Source organism: Podarcis filfolensis (genome assembly GCF_964270895.1).
Source record: "Podarcis filfolensis genome assembly, chromosome: 4".
In the NCBI taxonomy this organism is placed as follows: domain Eukaryota; kingdom Metazoa; phylum Chordata; class Lepidosauria; order Squamata; family Lacertidae; genus Podarcis; species Podarcis filfolensis.
Genome location: NC_139607.1, coordinates 71179482 through 71196560, shown reverse-complemented (window position 1 = coordinate 71196560; position 17079 = coordinate 71179482). Strand labels below are relative to the sequence as shown.

Genomic DNA, 17079 nt, shown 5'->3' with positions numbered 1-17079 from the left:
TGCTTATGCTGCTGCTTTCCTACATAGCTTATTTGAAAGGAGGTGTCAGAGAAATCAATGGAACTTGACTTTAATGAAAATGAATGTAGGCTTGAGGTGTTAAAGAGAATCACAGCAGGAAAGGTAAGCATGCCACGGAGCCTGAAGAGAGGGGCAGCCCAAGACATTACTGCATATACTTCCTCTCCTGCTTCAGTTAGACAGAGCCCTTCAGCACCACAGCACCATGTAAAGACTAGCTGACCCATGTAGTGACAAGCCCATGTTCCTCACATAATGTGTGCAATGGCCCAGCATGTATCTCTTAAGCCTCGGATTAGAAAACTAAAATTATGGTGTGTGTTTGTGTAAAAAGTCCCCTTGCATTTCTAGAATGCAAAATAGAAGAATGCAAGACACCACACAGGCTTTTACTTGTTAAATATTATTGCTTGGTACCTCAGGGATGTCAATTAATCTTCTTAACTTCTGATCTCTCCAATTCCAGTCCAAGATGACATACTTCAAGGATGTCATGCTAAGACCATCTGAGGAGACAGTAAGAGACATTTGTTAGTAGAGTGACAAGTGCATTATCAAAATGATACTGGGCTTTTAAAATTCTTTGCTGCCCAATCAATCCCCAGGCAGCTAGTCTTTGCATATTGAGTCCTGCCCTTCTTGGTTAGCGGACAATAAAGAAAGATCCCTGCTGCAAGTTTCTGTCTATGAAATCAGTCCTGTACCTATTCAATAGCTAAAGACAAAAGCAGAACGGCCACTGGCATGCTAATCCCAAGTATGTGCCAGCAACTAATTCCCCAAACTTCTACTTCATAAAAACGCAAGAACTGTGCTTTTATTACGCTGATGATTTATTATTTATAAACTACTTTTCTGTTCAAATTCCCAAAGCGATGTGTCATAAGCAGCATTATGAAAATGATGTAATGCTGGCTCTTGCTCAACCATTGTTAAGAGACTGGGTAGAAGCCACAGGGTTGCACACTCCGGCCCCTCCATTGTGCAAACTCCTGCTTTAAACTGCAGAAAAGGTGAGCACGAGCATCAGTGGTACCCCCTTCTATAACACAAACCTTCCTGTACACACCGAGATCAACTCTGGAGACCCTCCTCTGAAGCTGGGGGAGCAGATGACGAGTGAAAAGGCCTTTTTGGGGATGAACCCCATTTGTGGAATGGTCTTCCTAGGAAAGCTCAACCTGATGCCTTTATAGCACAGGCAAAGAGATCCATCGCAGTCTGACTATGCTAAGCGCACTGTGTAGGTGTAAGCTATTCCCTTCCCAGTTTGCTTACCCACTTGTACAAAGGGATGAGTGAAGGGGAAGCGACTGGGCTGTGTGCATCTGTATGCAGCTTGTGCATAACCATTGTTTATTAAGCACAGATTCTTGGCTTATTGTGGCATGCAAACATGGCCTGCCACAGATGATCAAATATACAGACTCATGAAACCATTCTTAGGGGTGGGGGAACGCTCTGTTTTCATTACTGCAACACACCCTTACCTTGCTCTAAGAGTGCTTTGATCCTTCCAGGTGTCCCAACACCCACATGGATGACCCCTTTCTCCAGCATCTTCACCTGCTCTTGTATCTGTTTGATGGAAACAAAGAAAAACGTAGCATTTGCAGGAGGCAGGGGAGAGAACAACTATACATATTTCCAATTCCTTCTCAAATATTTAAAAGACATCTGAAGAAATCTCTAGACTAATGGACATTCTGCATTACTCCATGGAAAAGAAAAGGAAGCTAAGTGGGAAACTTTTCAAGGGGAAAAGGAAAGCAACTAAACCCCACTAACTATAAACAGTGTTTGTTTTCTTTTAATGTGCTATTCAATGCTTCCACCTTTTCCCATAATGGCCGTTTTTCCATCACCACCTACAAACAACTGAAAAACCAGTGTGCTGTGGAACTAAGAAATGTACATCTGTATGAAGTTAACATGCATAATGTACTTGACTTTATAAAGTTAGCACCAGACTGAATTTGCAGTAACTTGTTTAGGACTAAGCAGGGGAAATATGCTTACTGGACACAGTTAGCACATGAAGGCAACTACACTCTGTATTTAGCCATTTTGCTAAAGGGATTGTTACATCCCTTCTCTGCCATACCACTTGGTTTCTGAGCTAGATGAAGGAGGAAAGGCTTTTCCTCCAGGAGGAGCATAAAAAAAAGAAGGCAAGCAGAGGGAGCTAGAGTGATCTTTCCCTCTTCCTCTTCCCTGCATGGTAGAAGCCTTTCTCTTTTTTACTAGCCCAAGAGGCTAGTATCCCCTGTTTGCTGATCTCTTAGCAGACTAGTAATTGGTGGAAGGGGGAGGTGGAGATGGTTAGAAGAGCTTTGAGACACCCAAAGGGCAAGTGAACAGAAAATAGTTATTAAAAATAAACTCATATCTCTTAACCACACTTACCTTTATGTGTTTTGCAAACATCTTCATCACCTTGCCATCTCCTTTGAATGCTGCCATTGACCTAGAACAGAATATACTTTTAAAAAAGAAAAATGGAACTGAGGGTGTAAAAAAAAAAAGTACCAAGGTGGAAGTAATCTAATTAGACACAACAATACAGTAAGAGTAAATTTTTTGAGGTCTCAGAACAAAGAAAGGAAGTCAATTTGTGTTTATGTACGTAATGATATGGTTTTTTTTTTTCTGCAGATGTGTGCTTTTTCGTTTTTGTTTAGTTTAGTTTTGTTTCCTTTGCTCTTTTTTTTCTTCTCTCGTTTTTCTGGTTTTTTTCCCCTATATGTTCCGGGGATTTTTGTTTGTATAGTATTATTATGGATTCAATGTTTGTAATTTTTGTTATGATTCTGCATTGAAAATAAAAAAATAATAATTAAAAAAAAATGGAACTGAAAAGAAAACGAGGACAGGAACTGATGTATTTCAAGTACAAAAAGAATGAATGCACCAAGGGAAAGTTTATTAAATTGAAATTATCCTCAGTGTTTCCAGCCCTGGGGAATGCCTGCTGAACTCCAGCCTACAACATAAGACACATGTTCAGGTTTTTGTTTTACCTCTCTCTCTCTCTGTCTTGGGGAGGTTGGCAAAATTATGGATCTCCAGAAGTTGTTGGACTCCAACTCCCATCAGCCCCTGCTAGTGAGACCAATAGACAGGGATGGTGGGAACTGAGAGTCCAGCAATATCTGGAATGCCACAAGTTCCCCACCTCTGTTCTAGGTGGTAGCAGTCTTGTACCTTCACTAATGATGTCAGACTTCTTGGCCACTGACATGATTTCTGCTTGAAGAATGAGAATGCTCAGGATTCAAATCCGGATAAACTTATGCAATAAGGGAGAAGGATGTACCTTTTACTAAAAAATATGGGGAGAGGGACCATAGCTCGGTGGTAGAGCTATGGTAAAGCAATGCTTTGTTTGCAGAAGGCCCCATATTTAATATCTTTATCTAAAAATACAAGTAGCTTCATCTGAAGTAGCAAGTAATGTAAAAGACCTCTCTCTGTGTGAGACTTTTAAGAGCTGCTGCCTATCAGAACATCCAATATTGGGATATATGAACAAATATTCTAAACTAGTATAGGTTCCGGCTATTATGAAAAATTGGGAAATTCAGAAAGTGCACCTTACGCGGGGGGGGGGGGAGGACCAAAAAACCCCCCATCTGTTGTAATTTATTCTGTACACACCTATTAAAATGACCTCTGTCCTCCTTGGTGGTTTATCATTCTTCCCCTTCCCTTTAATAAAACCACACATATAAAACCAAACCAACCAAGGAAGGCGTGGAAGTGGTACTGGTGCAATACATTTGTAGCATCCCAATCCATTTGATGGAGACTAATGCTTCCCAGAACTAACAAAACACCATATGCAACAAGTTAAGATGCTTTTAAAAAATGCAAAATGTTATTTTGGACTTGAAATATTCATGCTAGGCAAGGAAGCTACCAGTGTAGGGAAGCTGCCTGAGCAAATACATCTGTGACTTTGTAGGCTAGCAGAGGACAGACAGTGCCCGGGTTTTGCCTGTGATTCCGTGGTTTCAGACAAAACCTCAGAAAGGGGTGCCAGCTTCTATTACATCGCTTAACGACATACTTGATGAGTTCCAGACAGCGAAGAGCAGAGCTGCAGATTATCATCATCACCACCGACTTCTTCTCCGTGTGGTTTTTACGGAGCTTCGCCCATTTGGGGCAGACTGCAGTGGGGAAGATGACATGCCGCAGGAGCAGTTATGCAAAATGTACAGCAATGACTAATTGCACGAGAACATGGTGGTGCTTACGTGCCTACTGGCAGGTAGGCAAACTTTTAAGTTTATTTGACTTTTGTAAAAGCCACATTGTAATAAATAAATTTCCAAAGCTAATCACTCCAGGCAGGTAGGTGAGCATCAAACAGCATGGCCAAGCAAGACCACCTAAAATGTCAAGAGACACTGGCCAAGCTGTCCCATCTCCCAAATGACCATAGCATAATATTGTTTTGATCTCTTTATATCTCTGTGTGTACGTGTGTATAAAAGAAACGCTACGGATTAAGTTCCACCTTACTCTTTATATTAAAAAAACCACACATAAAGCTAAATATAGTAAATATTATAGAACTAAATATTGCACCAGTTTTATGACCACAATATATCATTGTATATTATTCAAGTATTTTTTGTTTTTGTGATTTGTATGTATACTCCATTTTTCTATAACTCTATCTGGCACAAGGGCTCCGTTAGATATTTTCAAGTATGAGAGCTTGGTTTTAAAACCCTTCCAAACACTGTTCATACCAGTTCAGAATCTGGGGAGAAATGTGATGATTTCTAGCACAAATTGATAATTGTTGATAACTGGACTGCAATGAGTAAATGTGTATGTATTCTTGTCTTTTTAATCATCAAAATTTTTATTGTCAACCATCACCAAGTACCTAAAGCAAGCAAGTTTGTTGCTGAACATTAAGAAAATAACCAATTCTGTTTAAAGGACCAAAACAAACATAATCTAACCACGTTAAGGTAATGCATCTATACAGAAAACAGACAGTAGAATAAGAAACATTTTTATATAGACTAATAATGGAAATCTAAATTTGATTATAATCCTTTAAGGAAAATAATGGGCATGAGAGTTATATGCACACAACACCTTCAGACCAATGAGCTACTCACTTTCTTTCAGGTAGGAAGAAAAACTGTGGGTGAGGTCATTTGCAGGGAGGAAACAGGCATCTGAAACCGCAAGAGAATATTGTTGCTTGGTGCTAAAACTAAGACCTTTGATTAAATCTTCCAGGAAAGCTCTTTTGCCAAAAGCCATGTAAAGCGCTCTTTGGAAAGGCAGAGTTTCACAAGCACTCACAGCTAATAACAAGAAGCTTTAAAGCGGATTAGCTAAATGATGGGAACAACATTTAGCCCAACCAGTGTTTTCCCCCTAGAAAAATAGGTGCTGGTACTGTGTATCCTTGAGTACCCCCTGAAATAAAGCACTGAGCCCAACCCAGATTCCTTCTAAAATCATCTCGCCATACAGCCCACTCCTAATTTATCCTTAAACATAGCTTTGCTTAACCAGCTGTGCATGCTGCGGAATGTTTGCAGCTTTCTCCTTCAAGAGCTGAATCATTAACCAATACCACAAAACTGCACAGTTCAACTATACAGAACAGTTCCTGCAACCCACACCAAACCCTGGCTCAGCCTAGAACAGCAAATCCTATACTTTCTGTATCTCCGGGAGCTAGGGGCTTACAAAGCGATACACGAAATCCTGCTGCTTACACAAGTATGTTATTGCTGACTTTCGTTAGCAGCTAGAGATCCAAAACATCTCCCCCACTCTATCATACACAGTTCCATTTCTTTCAATGTGTTTTATTTTATTTAGGTATTTGTCTTTAGGAATTTACACTCAGCCATGCTTCCAGGGCACTTTACATAAAAAGAGATTATTAAACCATTGTTAAAGGTGAGGTGCCTGGCAGACAATCACTTAAACCTTGGTTTATGATGTCGCAGGATAGCACCAGTGAGCATAGCAGACACTTGAGTTTGGTTTGAATATTCTGTTGTTCTTCACTTGCGGCTCTGTAGCTTTTGCGTGGTGATCACTCCTTAACCATAGTTAAGGAGGTGCTCTGGGTTTGCATATCACACTAAAGTATGGTTAATGTTAGCAAAGGTTTACCAAGAACAAACCTTGGTTAATGACTGACCTTTAACTATATTTAATAAATCATAGTTACATTGCTTGGCTGGGATCAGAATTAAATGTTGCAGCACGGTTTAGCATGAACGAACCAGGCCACAGTTGTGTTACAAACTAACATTCCTATTGTTCTTTCTGTTGGTGCATCTTTTATAATATCCTTCATTATATAATATATTTCATTACCTGGCAACTGTAATTCTTCTAATTCAATCACTGAACGTTTAGCACAAAAATGTTCCTTAAGAAGTTTCTGTAGGTCTTCAGGTACTCCTGGTTTTGGAGATGATTTTGAAAGAATATCAGAAATTTTCTTCTAAAGAAACAGAAGAAGAGGCACATTCAGCACAGTGATTCCATCTTCACCACTCTCATTGATAATACACTGTTTTCTATTCTTTTTCTAGTCTGAAAACAACAGGTCTTCAAAAACCTTACATGTGGGACATCTTATGTAGCCTACAGTGGCGTAGCGTGGGGGGTGCAGGGGGTGCCGGCCGCACCGGGCGCAACATCTGGGGGTTAGGGTTAGGGGGCACAAATCCATGGGTTAGGGGGTGCAAATTACTTGCCTTGCCCCGGGTGCTGACAACCCACGCTACGCCACTGGTAGCCTACATGGATTAAGACACCAGGATTCAGTCTAGAATACTTTAGATGGATATGGCAAAAGCTATCTAAAAGCTGTTGCTTTTTTAGCACGTTTAAACAGCTTTAACGTATTTGCTCATGCATATAGCTTCTGCAGTGGCCTGAAGAATGTGGAGTCACATCAAATGGGAGGCTTTTATCCATATTTCTCTCAACCATCCCCCAAATCTCTGCTCAGCTGTTCATCAAGTTTCTATGGGATTTTCCCAAACAAGCATTAAAAAAATCTCTAAGCAGAAAGGGACAGCTGAACTGTTGTGCCTTCAAGACCATAGCACCATCCATGCTTACATTTTCTAATTCAACAAATTAAAATTTTCCTTTAAGGGCAGAGATTGTCTCCTGGGCAATTTTCAGAGTGATCTTTTGCATTTGTTTAACATAGCATACATAAGCAGATAAGAATTTGACAAAGATCAATGGGACTCACTTCACTTAAAGCCAGGAGGTGGGGGAAAAGAGCACTATTTCATGGCGCTATTACATCATTCATTGAGTCACTCAATTCCTTCAGGAAAATAATGGTACTCTGGAGGGTGATGCTGATATTAACAAGAAATTCCATAACGGTAAGAACAAGGACACCTGAATATATTCCCTTCCTTCAAAGAGCTGTGGGAGGAAACGTTCTTCACGCAGGAAGTTTTATTATTTTGCTTCTAATTCATTCCAGATGCTAAAGAGCAAAAGGCTTTTTAAAAAGACAGAATTGGGGGTGGGGACACAGAGACGTTTGCTGTGATATCCATGCCACACTTATTTCCTTACAGCTTGTTCATTCTGGGATTCAGTGCTATAATGCTACAAATATTGCTCTGGAAAGCACCAAAAATGAGGTGTGATGTCAGTCTCCAAAACAAAAACCTTCCAATGGAACATTTTTTTAACATGGATATTACATCCTTGCAGAAGAGCTTGTGAATATATATTCAGGTATGACAACTGAACCCAGTGCCTGTTTAAGACAGCCTGGATAGCGCAGGATAGAGTGGTTAGAGTGTGGTGCTGATTATGCCAAGGTCGCAGGTTCAATCCCCATATGGGACAGCTGCATATTCCTGCATTGCAATGGGTTGGACTAGATCAGGGGTCGGCAAACTAAGGTCCGGGGGCTGGATGCGGCTCACTGGGCTTGTTAATCCGGCCTGCAAACCTTATGGGCCCTGACACCCGCTTAGTCAGTCCCTGCGCGGCACAGAGGCCCCACCGTGCAGGGACTGACTTCCGCAATGCTGGCGTGGCTTTGGATTGGCTGCAGGAAGCTCCTGCCGCCAATCTGAAGCCGCGGGTGCCTCTGGGCGGGCAGCAATGCTGGCACGGCTTCGTATTGGCCGCAGGAAGCTCCCACAGCCAATCCGAAGCTGCAGACGCCTCTGGGCAACGCCCCTTCCTTCCTGCTGAGGCGGCCACATATGGCCAAGAGCCGAGCAGGAGGAAGTGACGGCGGCGGGGAGGCTGCCTCCGCCGCCCAGGCCAGCAGCATGGGCTCTGTGCCCTGCGGACCATTGGCCGAGGCAGAGGACAATGATGACGCTGCCGAAGACAAGGCGGTGTTGGCGGCTGCAGCATGAGTGGCGGCAGAGGGGTCCTTTCGGGAAGGGGTGGGTCTGGCCCCCCACAAGGTCTGAGGGACTGTGGACCGGCCCCCTCCTGAAAAAGTTTGCTGACCCCTGGACTAGATGATCCTCAGGGTCCCTGTCTACAATTCTATGAAAGAACCTAAGAAGAGCTCTGTTGGATCAGATAGAAGGCCTAGGTGCCGGACACCTCCTGTTTTTTTGGATTCCCAGGAAGGTAACACAAACAGGAAGCTTATTTTATCCCATGTGGACTTCCAGACATGGTTGGCAGGCTGAGTTCACCTTGGTAGGTCTTTGACAAGCGACTCCTGATACAGAATCTGGGTATCTTGTATCTGCCTGTTGAATCAAGAGTAAAGATACTATGTCCGTGTTGGTATGTGCAACAATTTAGTAGAGCTTTAAGATAATGCATAAGTGAAAAGAGGAATAATAGAACTTAAAAGCCTGATGCTGCATTAACTCAGCTTTTTTTTTTTTTAATACAATATTATCTGAGAAGTTGGGAGTTTTTGGCAACTGAGCACAGCCATATATCAACTCAGAAAGGACAAGATCCTCATGTTTTACCTTCTCAATGGGAGTATGTTGGATTTATAACCTGCAGACAGTTATCCCTAGTGGTTTGAACAAGAGATTTGATTTATTAGCATTTTTGTAACAAGTTTAATGTTGCAATGTCTGTTTTGACTTCAAATATATTTCATGGCTATTCATGTTGTTTTTAAAACCAAACCTTACATGATACAAATAAGGCATGTCCCTTCACTGTACTCTTCTTGTATTCATTTTTGTTTAGACAAACCTACCCAGATATCACTTGCTTTAATTTTTAAAAAATGTTTAACATTGTTGTATTGAACTGTTTTTACCAATAATTTTACTGTTTTAATGTGGACTGACAGTTTGAATTGGAGGTTGCCACAATGGGAGAAATAGGAGGCTCTTGGAATGTAATGCTTTGAACCCCTTTTATCGCAGGATTGGGTTGTGTATACATGTAAATAAACCATATATCAGAAAGACACTATAGTCTCTGTTGTGCCTCATTGTACTAAAGGAAACAGAGACCCTGGGGTAAGTGCCTGGAACCCCTGGAACTGCTGTGCAGATTGGGGTGATATGCAAAAAACACTCCCCTACACTGAATTACTCAGTTGTATATTGAACAGGGATTTAGCTCAAATATATTAGTGGAGTAAGATAAAATAAGGATGGAGTTTTCTTGAATGAAATGATTTTCAGTGACGGAAAAATAACCCTCAGAACTAAAAGGGTAAGGTGTGGGGATAAACTTTAAAGCTTTTAAAAAGTCATTTGTTTTGTGTTGTCTCGTAACAATTCTGAAGCATTTTATAACAGCCTCCAGAGAAGCATTTATGCTGCTATGCTGCAATGTCAGTTAGGAGTCAATACCTTTCTTCTTCTCTTTGGCTTTGCTTCACTTTTGTTTTTATTCGCAGAGTCCTCTTTTTCTGCACCGAGGAAACATTCTGTAGCCTGCGGATGGGGAAGGTGGGCAGGGGGGAAAAGGAAAAGAAGCTGAGCATTTAGGCTGAGTTACATCATCATTAAAAACACTTTAGAAACACAACTGAGCTGGTGTGTGGGAATTAAGCACATGTCTCGGCTGCAAGGATCTGCCAAAAATTAAAAGATTCTGGATCATGCTTGATCTGTCCAAATCAGCCTGGCCATGGAAGCAAAAAGCAAACTGCAGCTGGAGATAAGCTGGAACTAACAACAGAAATAGGGCTGGTTTACCATTTAACAAACAAATAACTACTGGCTTCATGTTACGTAATGAATGAACTCCATCCATTCTAGATATGGAATTTACAGCTGGTTAACTGCATGCTTTAAACACAACAGAAAATTAAAAGAACTTGGCATTAATTATATAGTGTGAACAAGAAAAATGCACTCAGAAAGTGATTGTTGCTGCACTGTTTGCGAACGACCTTTTCTCAATGTATAATCATGTCCTGTGCCTTACAAAACATCACATGACTGGGGTTTTTTTGTGGGGGTGTACATTTAAAGGAACATATTGAAAATCTGTTTCTGCACCCTGCCAGTTTAAGAGTATCTGACTCTAGCCTTCACAATTTTCGCTTAATTTGAGGCCAAGAAGGGTCACAATGATTAGAAGCGATCTGCAATGGAATAAAGCAATTTATCTGACCCACAGCAGCAACATGGAGAAGTGATGTGTATATGATTATTGGGAACCAACAATTTGTTGGCAAAGCCCTCCTCACCTGGCCTGCACTTCCAGAGAAAAAGGCCAGAGGTGTGTTTGAAGCATGCACTGTTAGGCTTTGCTGCCTGAAGGTGATGTGTCTTGCAGAAGCAGCACCGAATGTTCCACCCAGCCATCTTTTCCAAGGGAAAGGCTACATGGGACAAGCATGCCCTGTTAGGTGCCACTTTCCACTGGTGCTCCAAGTGCCTTCAAGCACTGGCAGCCAACCCTGTCTGCTTTTCTTCTTCCAGAGGAAGAGGTCTTCCACCCAACTTTGGGACTGGTGGAGAATCGCTATAAAACTCCTTGGACAATCCTTTGTTGTTTAGTCATTTAGTCGTGTCCGACTCTTCGTGATCCCATGGACCAGAGCACGCCAGGCACTTCTGTCTTCCACTGCCTCCCGCAGTTTGGTCAAACTCATGCTCATAACTTCGAGAACACTGTCCAACCATCTCGTCCTCTGTCGTCCCCTTTTCCTTGTGCCCTCCATTTTCCCCAACATCAGGGTCTTTTCCAGGGAGTCTTCTCTTCTCATGAGGTGGCCAAAATATTGGAGCCTCAGCTTCAGGATCTGTCCTTCCAGTAAGCACTCAGGGCTGATTTCCTTAAGAATGGATAGGTTTGATCTTCTTGCAGTCCATGGGACTCTCAAGAGTCTCCCCCAGCACCATAATTCAAAAGCATCAATTCTTCGGCGATCAGCCTTCTTTATGGTCCAGCTTTATGGACAATCCTACCCATCCCTATAGCTTTGAAGTTTGGAGTGCTCATCACACTCATCAGAGGGCAGTGCCACATTCAGCACTGTGGGGGTATTTGCCGAAGTCTAACTTTTGGCAACAGCACATGCAAAGTTCCTGGAAGAACGGGTTTTCAGACTGGTCTTCAAAGCAACATTTATTTTAAAATCTGCTCCCCTCGCCTTCCAGACATTGAGATGTCACCAACACAGAAATATAGTGTTCTAAAAGAAAGCTTTGATGCAGAAAATCAGCTTGAACAGGCTGAAACAGTATATACTAAAACGTAACAAATTAATTTTAAAAGGTAGTCAGGTTTTCTTTTTTGAAATTGTTTTATTGCTTTTAGCCAAAGGCCTTTGCAAAACAGGCAGTCAGCATACAAGATATCTGGCAGTATGTCTTGGTAAATTCCACACCTACTACCTTTTGGTAGGGATATGTTTGTCCCCATCTGCTCACTCAAAAATTATTTTGGATTTTCCAAGTGCTCCTATTTAAGATGCAAAAGACTTTAAGAGGTCTTTGCAGTTTTTGACAAGATGCTTCCGAGTCTACACTGCTTTTTTCTAGTGCTGTAACTCTAAAGAAGCTTTCACAACCTAGTGCCCTCTGGATGTTTTGAACTACAATTCCCATTGGCAGCAGACAGCATAACTGTGGACATTTGCACTGTGGTCACTAAACTGGTGATAGATAAAATGCTGAACTGTAGAGCTGCCAACCAAATACCAACTAGTAGAGTTGCTATACCCAGAAACTCAAGTATTTGGATTCTACCCAACAAGCAGCACAGAAATTCCACTGCCTACTTTTCATTATGAATAAAACCAACCAACCTGTTTTCTTTTCTTTGAAGTAGGTGGCATAGGGGTTGTATGTTGCTGCTCTGTTTTACTTGTGCCAGCACATTCTTCCAAAGAGGCATCAGGTGACAGACCTAAAGGCAAAAGTAAATCTCAAAAACATATCCACTGTTCTGCATTCTGATCAAATGACATTGATGCAATTATTTCCTCCAATAGTAAACTTGGGGGCTTGAGTGCCTATCAGTTTGGATGTGCAATGCCTCCTCCACTGGCCAAAAGAAAAAGAAAATCTAGTGGCTTTTACATATTTTGGGGGCATTATGGTTGAGGGGAAACATTTCATTCCCTGCACTGCACAAGAAGGGGGGTTGGGAGATGGAAGGAATACCAGTTTATCAGATTCCAGAGGAACACTCAACATGATCCAGAGGTTCAAAATTCACTTGCAATGCAGCATTTACTATGCACTGGAATTTATCTGTATTGCTCTATCCAGGTAGCCATATGCTGAGTCAACTGCTTCCCAAGATACCCTCTGCATACTGTAACCTAGAGACTTTGTACTGTCTATAGCTTGCCAAGAAAATCTGACAGCTAACTTTAACATTTCTTTATAAATCCTGACTTGGCATGTTCGGAAAGCGGAGAGGGAGGTGCCCCCAAAGCAGAGTCATAAATAGCCTCTTCTCCTGTATCTGCTTGTAGATTGCTCATTATAGAACTCTAAAAGTAGACAAATGGCTTCCAGGATACAACTTTGCAAACAATGCACCACCTGTTAACTGCCCATCTTTACTTTGGAACTGGATTGCAGTATGCAAGACCCTCCAACTTCTTTTCAGCTTGGAATGACACAAGTTCAGCATCATGGGATAGCTCAGTTGGCAGAGCATGAGACGCTTAATCTCAAGATCATGGGTTCAAGCCCCACATTGGGCAAAATATTCCTGCATTGCAGGGGGTTGGACTAGATGACTCCCATGGTCCCTTCCAATTCTACAATTCTATGGTTTAATTACACGAATCTGAGCAAGACACCCCATAGCAATATATTAAATGCTTCCTGCTCCTGTACAAACTTTCCACAGTTCAAATGCAATAAACTGTTACTTAATCTGGAAGAAATATCAGGATTGAATTCTGGTTTTGAAAGGTATTATTTGCAGTTTAAATGGCGAAAAATTGCCATATACTGTACAGACTTAAAACAACAACAGCCCAGGCCTCTGGGCTTAACATCTAACTGACATGACCAAAAAAAGGAAAAAGGGAGAGGAAAACTCTCTCAGGTACCAATTATTAAAGCTACATCAGTAGTTCTCATAAGAGTCAGCAAGACTAAGGGAGTCCAGGAAGGGAAGGAGAGAAAGGGCAGCTTTTTTCAGGTAAGGGGATGGAGTAGGTCTTGCTGTCCCATCTCGCCTGCTGCAGCCAGGTAAAAAGGTGATATTCGGTTTCTATTTGTTCTTTGTTCCACCATGAAATTCATACTGGCATATAAACGGCTCAGGACCGCAATACCTCAAGGACCGCCTGTCTCCATATGAACCTACCCAGACCCTGAGATCACCTTCTGAGGCCCTTCTTCATGTGCCTCCTCCTCGAAAAGTCTGGAGGGTGGCAACACGAGAACAGGCCCTTTCTGAAGCAGCTCCCCATGTGGCGAATGCTCTCCCCCGGGAAATTCGCCTGGCATTTTTGGATAAGTACAAGGCTGATTTTTGACATATAATACCAGCTATGTGCCTCAACCTAGAGCTCTAGGCATACTGCAAGGTACTCCAGGGCTATGTGTGCAGGACTCCCCATTAATTTGAACAGAGGTAGGTGACCACACATGATATCCTTTGGCGCTCTGTGTGGAAATGAATGGAAAATCCATGTGTGCATGACAAGCTCTGCCTGCAGCTTGCAATAGATCCATAGGAGCAGGGCAAGTTCATAACTGGTACTTTCTAAACAGTTTCCTAGGACCCAACTATATTGACAGAATAAAAAAAGGCAGAAAATATGTTCTGACATAAGCAATTATATAATATTAGCACAGCAGAAGCTGACTAACCACTTCTAGGCAGGGATATTCAGTGTTTTCAAAAATATGCTGAAGTTGGAATTCCTGGAGAACAGGAGAAGTCCCGGCAGACTGGAGGAGGGCAAATGTTGTCCCTATTTTCAAAAAGGGGAAAAGAGAGGACCCAAATAATTACCGCCCAGTCAGTCTGACATCAATACCAGGGAAGATTCTGGAGCAGATCATTAAGCAAACACTCTGTGAGCACCTAGAAAGGAATGCTGTGATCACCAATAGTCAGCATGGATTTCTGAAAAATAAGTCATGTCAGACTAACCTGATCTCGTTTTTTGACAGAATTACAAGCCTGGTAGATGAAGGGAACGCAGTGGATATAGCCTACCTTGATTTCAGCAAGGCATTTGACAAGGTGCCCCATGATATTCTTGTAAAGAAGCTGGTAAAATGCGGTCTTGACTATGCTACCACTCAGTGGATTTGTAACTGGCTGACTGACCGAACCTAAAGGGTGCTCATCAATGGTTCCTCTTCATCCTGGAGAAGAGTGACTAGTGGGGTGCCACAGGGTTCTGTCTTGGGCCCGGTCTTATTCAACATCTTTATCAATGACTTGGATGATGGACTCAAGGGCATCCTGATCAAATTTGCAGATGACACCAAACTGGGAGGGGTGGCTAACACCCCAGAGGACAGGATCACACTTCAAAACGACCTTGACAGATTAGAGAACTGGGCCAAAACAAACAAGATGAATTTTAACAGGGAGAAATGTAAAAAAGAAATGCACTTGGGCAAAAAAAATGAGAGGCACAAATACAAGATGGGTGACACCTGGCTTGAGAGCAGTACATGTGAAAAGGATCTAGGAGTCTTGGTTGACCACAAACTTGACATGAGCCAACAGTGTGACGCGGCAGCTAAAAAAGCCAATGCAATTCTGGGCTGCATCAATAGGAGTATAGCATCTAGATCAAGGGAAGTAATAGTGCCACTGTATTCTGCTCTGGTCAGACCTCACCTGGAGTACTGTGTCCAGTTCTGGGCACCACAGTTCAAGAAGGACACTGACAAACTGGAACGTGTCCAGAGGAGGGCAACCAAAATGGTCAAAGGCCTGGAAACGATGCCCTATGAGGAACGGCTAAGGGAGCTGGGCATGTTTAGCCTGGAGAAGAGGAGGTTAAGGGGTGATATGATAGCCATGTTCAAATATATAAAAGGATGTCACATAGAGGAGGGAGAAAGGTTGTTTTCTGCTGCTCCAGAGAAGCGGACACGGAGCAATGGATCCAAACTACAAGAAAAAAGATTCCACCTAAACATTAGGAAGAACTTCCTGACAGTAAGAGCTGTTCGACAGTGGAATTTGCTGCCAAGGAGTGTGGTGGAGTCTCCTTCTTTGGAGGTCTTTAAGCAGAGGCTTGACAACCATATGTCAGGAGTGCTCTGATGGTGTTTCCTGCTTGGCAGGGGGTTGGACTCGATGGCCTTTGTGGTCTCTTCCAACTCTATGATTCGATGATTCTATGGAAAATGATTCAAGTCTTCATACATATATTTGTTTTGGTTCCTGCAATGACCATGACTTACATGCTTTACATGTGGTACATTTACACAACAAACCAGCTAGTCATACTTTGAGGGGCTACTTCATGGTACAGAAAGCTGTCAGTTTGAGTAGGGGTCCCCAAACTGTGGCCCATGAGCTTCCATTGAGGTGGTCCACATCATTTTAATTTTCATTGCTTCTTTTATTTCCCTTAATGTATTATAAGTGATGTTGATGTGGAGACAAGCAATCATTCATTCATACATGGTACATTGCAAAACAAATCAATGCAGATCACCCTAAGTTTAATATTCCCCAGCAACACTAAACAAACAAGCAAACATACAAAAGAGGCGGGGAATACTTGGGAACAGCTGAAATCGCAGAGGTTCAGAGAGTAATTAAGTCTGCATTCCATTTTAAGACTCACAGAAACTGCAGACTTTGGGGCTCCAACACCAAGCCCAGCTTTTTCGCCCTCCTGATCCCAGGTTTTGTTTAATATCCAGCCTTATGGAGAAGTTAAAAGCTTACTCATTGTTTCCTGACATTATGGTTGGTCTTAATAAACCTTTTTGGTTTTTGGTTTTTGGGTTTTGCTTTCCCCCACTCCCAAGGATCAACACAGCTATCTATGTCTTTTGTCTGCTTTAAATAGAGGTTAACATACTTAGCCTTCATATTTTTTTCATCAAAAACATTTACAGTCATACCTCATGCTACATTTGCTTCATGTTACGTTCTTTCAGGTTACGTTCCGCAGCGACCTGGCAGTACCGGAAAGGGTAACTTCCAGGTTCTGCCGCTCACGCATGCGTAGAAGCGCAAAATGACGTCACGCGCATGCGCATAAGTGCCGAATCGCAACTCGTGCATGCGCAGACGCGCCGCTGCGGGTTGCGCTCTTTTCATGTTGCAAACGGGCCTCCGGAACAGATCCCGTTCACAACCAGAGGTACCACTGTATATCCCACTTTTCCTCAACAAGACCAAGGTGGCTAACAACATAAGTTAAATCAATAATGTAACAATTTTAAACACAATGTCATGGCTATAAATAAAACAAAGCAACCACAATATACTGAAACAGCAATACAAAAACACTATAGCCATAAAAAATAATTTAGTTTAACTAAATTCACTTCAAAAAGAGGACAGCCATTTATGATCCCCAAACCCTTCTTAAAAAGGAAGGTTTTGACCATCTTACAGAAAGCCATTAGAGAGGGGGAGAGGCAGATTCCAGAGCCTGAATACAGCTACAAAAAA

At 42.1% G+C, this 17079-nt stretch overlaps 2 protein-coding genes and 1 long non-coding RNA gene across 4 annotated transcripts in view; 2 read left to right on the top strand and 1 right to left on the bottom strand.

Moving 5' to 3' along the window:
* Positions 1-17079, bottom strand: part of CMSS1 (cms1 ribosomal small subunit homolog) — a 180056-nt gene that overhangs the window by 2403 nt on the left and 160574 nt on the right. For both annotated transcript variants that reach the window (XM_083611740.1, XM_083611741.1), the window contains exons 2-9: positions 12260-12360; positions 9849-9932; positions 6388-6517; positions 5163-5222; positions 4091-4193; positions 2428-2488; positions 1512-1599; positions 439-527 (exon numbers count right to left, since the gene is read on the bottom strand). In XM_083611740.1, coding sequence (XP_083467866.1) covers positions 439-527; positions 1512-1599; positions 2428-2488; positions 4091-4193; positions 5163-5222; positions 6388-6517; positions 9849-9932; positions 12260-12360 — 716 coding nt within the window. The remainder of the gene's footprint in view (positions 1-438; positions 528-1511; positions 1600-2427; positions 2489-4090; positions 4194-5162; positions 5223-6387; positions 6518-9848; positions 9933-12259; positions 12361-17079) is intronic.
* FILIP1L (filamin A interacting protein 1 like) overlaps positions 1-17079 on the top strand; it is a 185149-nt gene that overhangs the window by 12073 nt on the left and 155997 nt on the right. The gene's annotated exons all lie outside the window — the stretch shown is intronic.
* Positions 2429-6629, top strand: LOC310761636. The gene is made up of 3 exons (XR_014547611.1): positions 2429-2533; positions 2882-4294; positions 6609-6629. It is a non-coding gene; the product is annotated as an uncharacterized lncRNA (long non-coding RNA).